At 55.9% G+C, this 13,397-nt stretch overlaps 1 protein-coding gene across 1 annotated transcript; it reads left to right on the forward strand.

Annotated features, from left to right (window-relative positions):
• The first annotated feature begins 2,088 nt into the window (after nt 1–2,088).
• Nucleotides 2,089–13,396, forward strand: ALOX12B (arachidonate 12-lipoxygenase, 12R type). The gene is made up of 15 exons (XM_040243432.1): nt 2,089–2,457; nt 3,618–3,822; nt 6,449–6,530; nt 6,640–6,726; nt 6,835–6,957; nt 7,267–7,370; nt 7,714–7,886; nt 8,120–8,263; nt 9,422–9,625; nt 9,843–9,929; nt 10,161–10,330; nt 10,776–10,897; nt 12,479–12,579; nt 12,784–12,954; nt 13,146–13,396. The coding sequence occupies exons 1-15, from the start codon at nt 2,311–2,313 to the stop codon at nt 13,323–13,325; spliced, it is 2,100 nt and encodes a 699-aa protein (XP_040099366.1). The 5' UTR covers nt 2,089–2,310; the 3' UTR covers nt 13,326–13,396.
• The last annotated feature ends 1 nt before the right edge of the window (nt 13,397 follows it).

Consider the following 13,397-nt stretch of genomic DNA (forward strand, 5'->3'; position numbering starts at 1 on the left):
AGGAGGAGAAGGGTTCGACCGAGGATGAGATGGTTGGATGGCATCACCAACTTAATGGACATGAGTCTGAGTAAACTCCAGGAGTTGGTGATGGACAGGGAGGCCTGGCATGCTGCAGCCCATGGGGTCACAAAGAGTCGGACACGACTGAGCAACTGAACTGACTGTGCTGGAGTGGGTTGCCATTTCCTTCTCCAGGGGATCTTCCCAACCCAGGGATTGAACCCACATCTCCTGCATTGGCAGGTGGATTCTTTACCACTGAGCCACCAGGGAAGCCCCTGACATCTGGCTACTCTATATCTAAAGTGTGGTCTTTTACACTTTATTATCTTTCCCCACTTTATAGTTTCTCTTCAGCTCTTATCACTCTTTAACATAGTACTTGATTTACCTGGCTGTTAGGTAAAATTGTCTGTTTCCTTTACTAGAATGTAAGTTCCATGAAGGAAAGCAGGGATTTGTTTTGTGAAGCCCTAAAAATATATTGGAGGGGACTTTCCTGGTGGCTCAGTGGTTGAGAATCAGGGGACATAGTTTCAAAAGACCCCTGGTCTGAGGAGATCCCCACATGCCACAGGGCAAGTGAGCCTGCGTGCCACAGCTACTGAGCCTGTGCTGCAATTACTGAAGCCCGGAGCCCTGGAGCCCATGCTCTGTAACGAGAGAAGTCCCTGAAATGAGAAGTCTATGCGCTGAAACAAGGACTAGCAGCCGCTCACGGAGCTAGAGAAAGCCTGTGCGCAGCAACAAAGACCCAGAGCAGCCAAAAGTAAATGTATAAATAAATTGTAGGGAACACAGGAGGGGGCTCCATCGTGTCTGCTGGTGAATGAATGAGAGGCCCCTAGTCCCAGGCAGAAGAGAGAAAAGGGGAATGTGGTGGGGGATGAGACCCATGAAGGGGGCCCTGGGGGCCACGTGAAAGGATGATGTCATTGTCCCAAAGGTGAGAAGTTGCCACCACCCGGCTTGATCTGCTTGATCTGGAGTAGGAGGCAGTGTGAGGGGTTGATGTTGAGTCTGTGCTCTTATCCCAGAGCTACTCACTGGTCTGACTTTTAAAAGAATTGCTAGTTTTGTTTTTTTTTTAACTTTTTATTTTTTTCCTCATGATGCAATAGTTGTTTTTCAATTAATTATTTATTTTCTTTTTGTTTGCTGTGGGTTTTGTTGCATCAAGCAGGCTTTCTCTAGTTGCAGAGAGTGAGGGCTACGCTCTAGCTCTCCTCAGGACGGCTTCTCTTGTTGTGGATCATGTGCTCTAGACTCAGGCTTCAGTAGGAGCGACTTGTGGGTCCGACTGTGGTGTAAGGATTGGCTGCTCTGTGGCATGTAGGATCTTCCTGGACCAGGGGCGGAACGCATGTCCCTTGCATTGGCGGGTGGATTCTTAACCAACAGACCACAAGGGAAGTCTCTAGCTTAATTCTTATGCCCCAAATTTCACTCCAACAGTATTCTACATTTGTATTCAATCCCAATCCCTCTTTGGCTGATTGTGGCCCCATAGAAAGCCACAGATACCCCCTCATGCTGATCCCTGACCCCTTCCTGGGGACTTTGTGTGTCCTAGGGTCCCCAAGCTCTAGTTTCAACACTCATCACCCTTTGTATTGTGGGCTCTGGGCCCTGGGACAGAAGGATAAGCCAGCTTTCCTACTGTGGGCACTAACTGCCCATTTCCCAGAGTGGAATGGCAAGGCAACAGGCCAGCTGGACAGTGGGTTTATGCTGTGTCCCCCCTCCCTTGACCTCTACCCACCAGGGCCCCCAGAACCAGTGCTAGTGATCTGCTATCCACAGCCCTGCTCAGCAGGGTGCCCAGTGTTGTAGCCAATAGGGGTGGGTAGAAGGAAGAAACTGTTGGCTGATAAAGATCTGGGGGCCCTCCCCCTAACTTTCCTGAGGCCTTGGCTCAGGCTGGACTGGCTCCCCCACCCTGAAGTCTCCTCCATCCAAGGCCTCTTCTACCCGCCCTCTCAGGGGCAGGCCCAGCACCCTGCCTATTGTCCCTCCCTGCCAGCTCCCAGAGGGCCTGCAGCCCAGACGCCTGCTCACTGGCCCTGGAGCACAGCCCCACCCCAGCCTGCCAGGCTTCTGTCCTGCACCCGACCTGGTGCCACCCCAACCCCCGTCCGGGGCAGCAGCTTCGCCAGCCCCTGGGTCCCTGCTTCACCTCTCTACCTCGGAAGTCTGACCTTTCCACTCCTGTCTGTGTCTGACCTTTCCTGCCTGGCTTGGGCCCCCCTGTGGCCCCCCTCACTGTGTCTGCGATTGAGCCCGCTTCCTGCCTCCTGAAGAGCAACCATGGCCACCTACAAAGTCAGGGTGGCCACAGGCACCGAATTCTTGTCGGGAACCATGGACTCCATCTCTCTGATCATCGTGGGGACTCAGGGAGAGAGCCATAAGCAGCTGCTGAACCACTTTGGGAGAGATTTTGCAACTGGTGCGGTGAGTGTGTGTGTGTGTGTGTGTGTGTGTGTGCGCGCGGTTGTGTGTGTGTGAGTGTGCCTGGGGAGAAAGGGGAGGGATGGAGGGGTACCGGGCTCTGAAAGCATTGGGGCTCCAAGGCGGCTCAGAGGCCCTCACCCAAGACCTGGCTCCCAGCCTTCTTCCACTCCCTCCTCACTGCCCGTCACCTCTCATTCCTTTGCCATCATCTCTCATTCGGCCCCCTGCTCTTTTCTCACCTCTTTTCCTCTCTCCTTCACCTCTCTCTCTGTCATCACTCACCCTGCATCCCTCACCTCTCAACCCTCTCCCACTTGTCTCATCTCTCCTGCTTTCCAGTCTCTTTCCACCGCCTCTCCCCTCATCCCTTTCCTGTTTCCTCTCTCACACTCTTCCTCAGGCCTCCCTCTCCCATTCTTACTCACCCTTCCTGAATTAACACATTATCGACCAGGGGATTTTTTGCAAAATAAGATCCATGGCCAGTGATTTGTTATGTAAGTGAATACTGAACCATCTCTGGTAAATAATGTTCAGGTAACAAAAGACTTATTAATGTGTCTTTGGTCAATAAGTTGTTAAGCTTCAGCATCACTGGCTTAAATTTCCACTGGATTCTGTGTCATACAAAGCATCAGACCAGCCTGTCCAGCAGGGACTCTCCTGCTCTGTGATGAAAGGCCCCATCTGCTGGGCCCTCAGCCTAATTTCGAGTCAGGTCCAGCCACCTGCTGCTATGTGACCTTAGTAGGTCACTCTATCTTTGTAGACATTTCTGAATCTCCACACCTTCACTGATAAGTGGGAGGAAACGGGGGGCTGGTTGGACCACTTCTGCCCACTCTTAAGGATGTAGGAGGCTTGGGGGGGCTCTATATAGACCCCTTATGCACCAGTCCCTGGGGGTCTTCATGGCTCCTGCAGCCTCAGGTGGCTGGGGAGGAGGAAGTGGGAGAAGGGGATTTCAGGAGCCGAGGATGCAGAGAGGGAGGGCCTGGAGTCCTGCCCAGGTGGGGTCAGGCAGGTGGGAGGGACAGAGACCCCAACAATCGGGTCATCCTGGTCTAGGGAGGTGAGCATCGCCCAGCATGAGGGGGGCCTGGGTGAGGGGGCAGGCAGGTGGGAGGCTGGCCTGCTCAGCTGGCCCTGTGCCCGCGCAGGTGGACGACTACACTGTCCAGTGTCAGCAGGACCTGGGGGACCTCATCATCGTCCGCCTGTACAAGGAGCGCTACTCCTTCTTCCCCAAGAACCCCTGGTACTGCAAATACGTGCAGGTCTGTGCGCCCAATGGCCGCATCTACCACTTCCCCGCCTACCAGTGGATGGACGGCTATGAGACCCTGGCGCTCCGGGAGGCTACAGGTAAGTCCTCACTGTCTCCATCCCATACGATGAAGCCCCTCGCTCTGGCCTGGCCACCCGAGCGTGGCCACCCCAGGCTCCCAGCCAGCCAGCCAAGTGCCAGCCTGACAGGGGCACCAGGCATACCTGTCACTCTCCCACACCAGCCATGGTCCATGCTGCTCTGCTGGGCCCGGCTCAAGGCTGCAGCCTGGAGGAACGAGGCAGGGGGCGCTACTCTCTGGACCCCAGGCTCTGACTGCAGACAGCATTCTCAGAGTGGGCTCTCCATTATCTCTACAGTCCTCCCCTCAATGCCCACAGGAAGCCTGGCTACTCTCAGACCTCAAGACTCTGATCGGATGCCCTATGTACACCAAGCAGCAGGCGCTGCTGCTCTGAAGACTCCCTGTTACCCCCTCAGGGTGCTATTACTGTAACAGGATGCCTTGTTACTCTGATAGGATCTCCCATGATTCTGCCTGCTGCCTTGTTATTTTCTGAAGAAGCCCTGATAGTTCAACAGCCCTCCAAGGCCCTGCAACAGGAGGTCTTGTACCTTCTCACGATGCCCTGGATTTCTAATTGAGCATTTCTTAGACTGATGGGATGTTCTGTGGCTCCAATGGGCTTCCAATCACTCCAATAGGACACCTTATTTCTCTCAAAGGACTCACTGCTCACTCCACCCCCTATTCAGTGAGGCTCCTTTGCAGTCCAATCCAAGGCCCTGTTACTCATATCGACTGTCAAGAGTTCTTTGAGGTGGCCAGTTAAGGCCACCCCAGCTGTTTTCCCAGCCACTTGATTGCTGCTATGGAAAAGGGACAGGACCTGAGGGCCCAAGTCCCTTGCATCCACCCTTATATCCACCCTTGTGTGGCTGCTCCAAGGAGAATGCAATCTTGTCCTCTTTTGTTCCCTTCTCTCAACCAGCCATGCTCCTCTGGCCTCCTCCGAGGCAGATGAGAGGGGAGGCAGGGCTGAGGGTGGGGAGCTCCTCCTCTCAGAGGCTGACCGCCCCTCTCCCTTCTCTCATTTCCCATGGCCAAGTCCTTGCCCTGGGAGCAAGGGGTCAGGGCCTGAGCTGGGGAAAGGAGAGACAGGGGCAGAGGGAAGCAGGCCTGGCCAGGTGGGGCCGATAAGAGAGGGCCTCACAGAGGACTCAGAGCATCTTCTCACAGTGATAGGTCTGAGTGGTATGGAAACGGGACAGGCAGGGTAATGCTGGGAGGCGGGCACGAATGGGGTTGGGTGGGGCAGCTGCCATGAAATACCAGGGCAGGGAGACTTGAATGACCGGCTGGGACCTTCAAGGATGAAGGCTCCCACCCCAGGGATGAAACTGAACTGTGTCTATGGGTCACACACTCCAGATGGCATTGTTCACCCTGAGTGCAATGTGAGCTGAGGCAGATAGAAGGAGAAGGAAGGTGGCCTGTGAAGGAAAATGATAGGGAGGCAGCGATAGGCACCTGCCAGCCTGGGACTACCAGGCAGGATGTGAGTGTCAGCCTCACCACTTGCTGGGCATCTGGACTCATTTTCAAGTTCTTCTAAGCCTCAGTGTCCTCCTTTGTCAAACTGGGCTGACAGCAGAACCTACTTCATGGGGTTGATGTGAGAAGCCAATGTTATTTCTGAAAATTTCCTTTTAACATGTTTGGACTGAGGTTGACTGCAAGGAACTGAAACTAGGGAAAGTGAAACTACAGTTAAAGGGACTTCCTGTATGTATTTACACAAATGTATCTTCATATATGTATATATTCTTTGTACACTCACACATATTGTATGTTACATGATACATCTGCCAGGGTAACTGCAAATATGTCCAATGTTTCTGCAAGCCAAAACTCAGTAGTTTCAGAGTGATTTAAATCAAGGCTCTATGCAGCCTCAGGTAAATTTAGATCAGGTTTGGTTGGCCAAGAAGTGTGTACCTATTTGTGGAAAAAAAAAATAATAAAAAACAAAAACTTGATTTCTGGACCTTTTGGAATTGTGGAGATCAGACTGTGGGTCTATAATAGTCATCTGCCTCATAATTCAAACTGTTCTTGTGCAAATTAAATTATTGACATAAGTATTTAGAAGGGCTTCCCAGGTGGTTCAGATGGTAAAGAATCTGCAGGTGATGCAGGAGACCCAGGAGACTTGGGTTTGATCCCTGGGTCGAGAAGATGCCCCAGAGGAGGAAATGGCAATCCACTCCAGTATACTTGCCTGGGAAGTCCCATGGAGAGAGGAGCCCGGCGGGCCCCAGTCCATGAAGTTGCAGAGTCGGACATGACTGAGCAACTAACACAATATTTAGAAAGTGCCTGGTAGCCAGTAAGTTCTAAATAACTGTTAGGTATTCATGTTCCAGGAGTTCTAGAAGAGGGACTTCCCTGCATCAGAGCCCCTGGAAGGGTAGAGCAAGGACAGGGAAGGGTGGCCCATAATCCTTTTGATCCTTTCATCTGAGTTTCTGGGAGAAGACACACCCTCTCTCTCCCAGGGTAAGCCTTCCCCATCCTTGGCCCTGTCCCACCTCCCCACAGTGCTGGCCTTGAGGACAGAAGCTGAATTCTCATCCCCGAAGTGGGCAGGGGCAGGCCGGGGCAGGGGCAGGTCTTGAGCCTCCTCCTTGGTCTCCCTACAGGAAAGACAGCAGCAGATGACACACTCCCGATCCTTCTGGAACACCGAAAGGAGGAGCTCAGAGCCAAGCAGGACTTCTACCAGTGAGGGGGGTGGGGGGCAGGGGCTGCGGGAGGTCAGGGGGCCAGTGGTGGCTGTGCCCTGGGATGGTGCGTGGCCATCAGGACCGACCGGCTCCGCTTCTGTTTGCAGCTGGAGAGTCTTTGTTCCTGGCCTGCCCAACTACGTACACATCCCCAGCTACCGCCCTCCTGCCCGGAGAAACCCCAACCGGCCGGAGTAAGGACTTGGGGCTGCGCAAGGGCCCCTCTCACGGCTGACACCCGCTCTCTGCCCCCTCACTGTGTCCTGGACCCCAGATGCCCAGCCCTGCCCTCCTCCCTACAGGTGGAATGGCTATATCCCGGGGTTCCCGATTCTCATAAACTTTAAGGCCACCAAGTTCCTGGACTTAAATCTGCGCTACTCCTTCACCAAGACGGCCTCCTTCTTCCTCCGCCTGAGCCCCATGTGAGTGTGTGTGAGGGGCGGGGTGTGAGGGCTTTTGCAAAGACTGTCCCGCTCCACGCCCACCACAGCATGGCCAGGAGGGCAGCGGGAGCTGGAAAGAGAGGGTTCGGGAACCTTAGAGAGGTGACACTCGGCGACCTAGACATAGGAAGGCCTTGAGCTGTGCCTCGGGGCGACCCTGAGACCCCCGCCCCCGCCAGACTCAGGGACTCAAGAGACCCTGGGGGTGGGGGTGGGGCAGCTGTACCGCCGTCCCAGGGGCACTGGACCCCATCTCTGACGGCCTCCCCCTCGAATCCCCTGTCCTAGGGCACTGGGGTTCAAACTCCGCGGCCTGGTGGACAGCAAACGGTCCTGGAAGAGACTGAAGGATATTAAGAAAATTTTCCCTGGCAATAAATCTGTCGTCTTCGGTATGGGGTGGGAACGAGAACGGGGAAGCGGGGCGAGATCGGCCCCAGGTGCTCGAGCCGGGGGCGGGAGGCAGGACCCCCGCGTGGGATGTGGGGTGGGAGCCGCACAGAGAACCGGCGGTCGGAATCGCACAGGCGAGCGCGCCCTCTGGCGGCTCCTCGGAAAACGCCGCCCGGCGCCCCTCCGGCGGCTCAACGGGAGGCCGAGGCCTGGAGCTTGGTTTTCCTCCCGAAATCTCGGTGGTCCATGGCCTTCCTCCCTCTCCCCGGGCCTCAGCTCTCGTCCTCTCTGACCCTGAGGGGGAGTGGGTGGCTTCGTGACGTCCCCGCGCTGTCCCCCCAGAGTACGTGGCTGAGCACTGGGCAGAGGACAGCTTCTTTGGGTACCAGTACCTCAATGGCATCAACCCAGGCCTGCTCTGCCGCTGCACGCGTATCCCGGACAAATTCCCGGTCACAGACGACATGGTGGCCCCCTTCCTGGGAGAGGGAACGTGCCTACAAGCGGAACTGGAGGTGAAGCCTGCTCTGGAATTGAGCCCCCCACAGCCTCCCTTCCTCCCTCTCTCCTGGCATCCCTGTCTCTCCCCACCTACTCCTCGGCAGACCCCCACCCCCTACCCCACTCCCCGACTTGGGTCCTGGCCAACCCCACACCTGGGGAGCCAGAGCACCCCGCACTCAAGGCGTGGGTCCTGGGTACCACGTGTTGGGTGCCTACCTGTCGACTCATCAAGGCTCCTCTCCAGAAGGGGAACATTTACCTGGCCGACTACCGCATCTTGGAGGGCATTCCTGCCATTGAACTTAACGGCCAGAAGCAGTACCACTGCGCCCCACTCTGCCTGCTGCACTTTGGCCGGGAAGGGAACCTCCTGCCTATTGCCATCCAGGTGCCTGGGGTGCAGGCCTGGGGGTGGGTGCTGCCCGAATGTTGCCAGCGGGTGAGCCTCTGTGTGTACATGAAGAGATGTGTGATTGCGTGGGCCAGTGTGTGTACTTGTATACTTCTATCTGTGTGAGTTTATGGTCAGTCGATCAGCCTGTGTGTGTGTATATGTGAACTTTATGTCCCTGTGCGTGTACCTATAGGTACACAGGGTTGTGCCTGTGAGTGTGCACTATCTCTGTGTAGGCATGTGTGCCTGTGTGAGTCTATGTTCCTATGTGTGCATTTAAGAATACACCTATGTTTATGTATGTCCCTGTCTCTGTGTGTGGCTAGTGGTGAGCCTGGTGTATGGCTGTAAGCACCAGACTGAGTCTCCAAGGGTCCCTTCATGGGTACATCTTTGTGCTGCCACTCGTATGCCCATGCTGCATAAAGATGGGTCCCTGTGGGTGCACTCGTGTGTAAGCCCCAGTGTGTAGAGTGTGGGTACTGTGTCTGTATGCACAGAAGTGACCAGGTAGGAATAAGCCTGTCTCTTTGACTCCATTCATCCATCTGCTTGATAAGTCAGTGCCTGCTGTGGCTTATCTGCTAGAAAAACTGTGCTAATCAAACTTAGCCGCTAACTCGAGAGTGTGGCCTGGCTGGAAGGGAAACTGGGATGCTTTCTTCCCAGAGGTTTCCAGCAGGATCATGTCTGAATTAGTCATCCCCTGGGGTGGGAGTGGGGATCAGCCCAGCTCTGATGCTCCTGGCTTGTTAGTGGAGCGGTACAGACTAGATTTCAATGAACCACTAACTCCTAGGGAGCTGGGTGCCCTTGTGCACTGCACAGCCTGCACAGCTGAGTGTGGCGACTATGGGATTGAGGTAAGGATGGGTTTTCAGAGGAGGCAGACTTTGAGCTGGTTCTTGTAGAATGAGTGGGAGCTTTCAGGTAGAGGAAGGGCTGGGGAAGGTAGCACAGGCAGAGGGAAGAGCAGGAGCAGATGTGAGAAGGGAGGGGAGGCCCTGGTGTGCTCAGAGGACCAGAGGGACTGGAGTATAGGGGCTGGGGTTTTCACCCCCTGATCTCCCTTCTGCCTCCCTCGTGTAGTAGGAGCCCTTGTGTATGTGGGTCTCTGCTCTCACCTAACACTTTCTCCTTCCTCACCCCCAGCTCAGCCAGACCCCCGGGCCCGACTGCCCCATCTTCCTGCCCAGTGACTCCGAGTGGGACTGGCTGCTGGCCAAGACGTGGGTGCGCTATGCTGAGTTCTACTGCCACGAGGGCATCTCTCACTTGCTGGAGACCCACCTCATCGCTGAGGCCTTCTGCCTGGCCATGCTGAGGCAGCTACCCATGTGCCACCCCCTCTACAAGGTATGGGCTTGGGCCAAGGGGCCTCTATGAAACATTGCTGCCCTCAGTCATCCCCAGAAAGCTGCCTGGTTTGCTCAGCAGTCAGGACTCCAGCTAGACTTGGGGAAGCAGCTTGGAGGCCTGTTGAGGGTTTGATGTTGCAGAAACAGGGGGCGCTGATATTCTGTGGGGGATGACTTCAGCCTTCTCTCATCATCTTCCTTGCTCCCACCAACAGCTCCTCATCCCCCACACCCGATACACCATCCAGATCAACAGCATCGGGCGGGCTGTCCTCCTTAATGAAGGGGGTCTCTCTGCCAGGGTAAGACTTCTTTCTCCAACCCCACAAGACATGTGTTTCCCTTCTGGCCTTTGCAGTTTGACTAAAGCTGAACTTCCCAGCTGCCTTTAGATCATGAGTGGGCATGGAGGGAGGGGACCAGTTAAGACGGGTGCTGTGTCTGCTAGGCTCCAGAGGCTGAGTTGGGTATGCTGGTCAGGAGTCAGAGGATCCCTAGACAGTGTGCACCAAGGTCTGCCTGGTCCCTAACAGAGCATGTCCCTGGGCCTGGCCGGCTTTGCTGAGGCGATGGTGCGGGCTCTGTCGGAGATCAACTACGACAACCTCTACCTCCCTGATGACTTCGTGAGACGTGGGGTTCAGGACCTGCCAGGGTATTATTACCGTGAGGACAGCCTGGCAGTGTGGGACGCACTGGAGAGGTGAGGTCAGGGCAGCAGTGGGTGGCAATTGAGGTGGACACACCCTGGGATGTTAGAGGCGGTCTGGGGAGATTTTAAGGACCAGGGGTGCCATCCTGGGGCTTGGGGATAAGGTCTGGAATGTGTGTGGGGATCACACATGTGCTCACACTCTGGGTGGGGCCTCTGAGGCCTGATGGCCCCCTTCTTTGCTTTGGCCCCAGCCTGCCTCGGCTTGCCAGACCCTGTCTGGGCTCTGAGCTGCCTGTGGGCCTCATCTGATCCTTACTGGGACCACTCTGAGTGTTTTCTGACCTTGCCCAGCCGCTCCTCTTGCTACCTCTGCCCACCCACAGGCCTGGGGCTGCTCTGGGTCAGCTGATGCTGGGGCATCCTAAGGGAGGTGGGAGAACCATGGTGAGGGAAGGCACTGGGGGTTCAAACTAAGGTCCTGTCCCCTGGTCAGGTATGTGACAGAGATCATCACCTACTATTACCCGTGTGACGCTGCTGTGGAAGGTGACCTGGAATTGCAGTCCTGGGTGCAGGAGATATTCAAGGAGTGCCTACTAGGGCGTGAGAATTCAGGTATGGGCCTGACCCCCAGCAGGGACCCAGGGCTGGGCTGGAGCTAGTCTCACTTTGGGCTGAAGGAGGCCAAAGAGAGCCCTAGGATTCAACAGGGCTCTTCTCTGGCTGCTGGAGCAGTGGTATCTCAGAGAGGTTGAGGAGGCAAGCCTGACTAGCTGGGGGTCCCTGACTAGCTCAGGGGCTATGGGTCATCTTGGTAGATACCTGGAGAGATTCCAGTCTCTTGCTTCAAGGAAAAAAAAAAAAACCTTTGTGGGCTGAGAAATGGGGCATGAGTTCCAACAGGTCAGGCCAGTGTGTACTGGAGGTGGGGGAGCTGGCGAGGAGCAGGCAGGCTTCAGGAGAGAGAGGGGATGGGGAGCGAATCCTGAAGACGTGCCACTTGGGCACCCACTCAACAAGTATTTAGTGAGCACCTAAGACGTGGTGAACACTGTACTGGTTACTGGGAAGGCCAAAGGGAATGAGACCCTGAAGGTGCTGCCGTTGAGCTGATCAGTCTCTAGGGGTAGCCACTCATTGTAAAGGGGCAGGTGTAAGACTGGTGCAGTTTGTGGGGAACCCAGGGAAGGGCTGTAGGAACCCAGCGTGGGCCAGGGGAACCTACCCCAGCTTGGGGAGGGCTGGCAGGTAGAGAGTGAGGGGTGGGTAGCAGCAAGCTAAGATCTAGCTAAGATTTGTACAATGGGAGGTTAGCCAGGTGATGACAGAGGTGGGGTTGGAGAGTCCTGACTTGGGAGCTGCATGTGGAAAGACCTGAAAGCCAGACTGAGCAGAGTTAGTTCTGGGACTGCTGATAAGTCCCTGCAGCTGGGGTTCTGGGGTGGGGGGAGTGGGGCGGCCTCCTGTGAGATGAGGCTGAAGCCAGGAGCAGGGGCTGGGTGCAGCCCGGTTAAGGAGTCTGGAATTCCTCCGCATTCAGAGGGAGCTGTCGAGGGGTGTCTGGGGAGATGAAATGTGCACAGTAGGATGTCAGACTGCACTGGCGGTCAGGGAATAGTTTGGGAAGCTGCTATGGTGTCCGGGAGGGAGATGACAGGGACCTGCCCTGGGAGGGGGCTCTGGGGATGAAGAGGATGCCAGAGCTAGCTGGGAGACAGAAATGACAGGACTTGCTGACTGGTGGGGGCTGAGTGGTGGGAGGGAGGAGCCAAGGGTGACCCCTGGGTTTTGGGCTCTTGAAACTAGGTGGATGGTGTGTATCATTCTTTGAGCTGGGGGCTTTGAAAGAGAAGCAGTTGAGGGAGGAAGATGACGGGTCTGGTTTGAATGTGTTGGGCTTTTGGAACCTGGGTTCACCATGGCAACCAGAGCTAGGTGCTCAGGTGGGGTACAGGAAAGAGAAGCGAGCTTGGAGAAGCCTCCGAGGACATTTGGCCAAGGCCCAGTTGAACCCCACCTTGGGGGTGAGGGTGGGTGGTGGCCGAACAAGGGCCAAACAGGCAGGTTAGGGGCAGCCTGGAGTGCTGTAAGAACAGGGTGAGCTGGGCTTGGCCATGCCCTCTGTGGGCCAGCCAGGACCTGGGCAACACTAATGTGGCCTGGGCCTTACCTGCCTGCACCTGCCCTCCCCCCCAGGCTTCCCCACATGCTTGCGAACTGTGCCTGAGCTGATCCGATATGTCACCATTGTCATCTACACCTGCTCTGCAAAACACGCAGCTGTCAACACAGGGCAGGTACCTGGACTCACCAGCCTCTGCCCCAGGCCCAGACTTGACCTCTATCCCAGCCCCAATGTCTGAACTCTGCCTCAGCCATAATCCCCAGTCTGGCCCAGATCTGTCTCAACCAGAGTCCCCAGTTAAATCCCCGCCACCATCGACACCCGAGGGTCTTTGGGTGCCCTCTGACCCAGAAGCCCCTCTCTATTCCACCTCCAGTTGGAGTTCACTGCCTGGATGCCCAACTTCCCATCATCCATGCGGAACCCACCAATACAGGCCAAGGGGCTGACCACGCTGGAGACCTTTCTTGACACATTGCCGGATATTAAGACCACATGCATCACCCTACTGGTGCTTTGGACACTCAGTCGGGAGCCCGATGACAAGGTGTCCTGGGCCTGGGGGTGCAGGTGGGGGTGGGGAACCTCTGAGCAGAGGCAGGAGACTGGGGGGCTGGGAGCCCAACGAGAAAGGGGTGTCAAGGGCAAGAGGCAGGGAGGGAGGCTGCTGAAGGGGAAGGACCAAAGGGGTGGGAAGGGGTGGGGCTCCGTTCCAGCCTCCTGGTTCTGTGCCCACAGCGGCCCCTGGGCCACTTCCCGGACATCCACTTCGTGGAGGAGGCCCCGAGGAGGAGCATAGAGACGCTCCGCCAGCGCCTGGCCCAGATCTCACACAACATCCGCCAACGCAACAAGTGTCTCCCCATCCCCTACTACTACCTGGACCCTGTGCTGATAGAGAACAGCATTTCTATTTAGTTCGGCCCCTCTCCACTCACCTTTCCTGCCCTGCACCTGCCTGTTTTCCAATAAAATCACTTCAAACACAAG

This window comes from Oryx dammah, unplaced genomic scaffold (genome assembly GCF_014754425.2).
Source record: "Oryx dammah isolate SB20612 unplaced genomic scaffold, SCBI_Odam_1.1 HiC_scaffold_8, whole genome shotgun sequence".
Taxonomy (NCBI): Eukaryota; Metazoa; Chordata; class Mammalia; order Artiodactyla; family Bovidae; genus Oryx; species Oryx dammah.

Excerpts from the sequence above, each read along its gene's own strand:
- ALOX12B (XM_040243432.1), top strand. The coding sequence starts at position 2,311 with ATGGCCACCTACAAAGTCAGGGTGGCCACAGGCACCGAATTCTTGTCG. Across the intron at positions 6,727-6,834 it reads AGAAACCCCAACCGGCCGGA|GTGGAATGGCTATATCCCGG; the intron begins GTAAGGACTTGG and ends TCCTCCCTACAG. Across the intron at positions 12,580-12,783 it reads CAGCTGTCAACACAGGGCAG|TTGGAGTTCACTGCCTGGAT; the intron begins GTACCTGGACTC and ends TTCCACCTCCAG.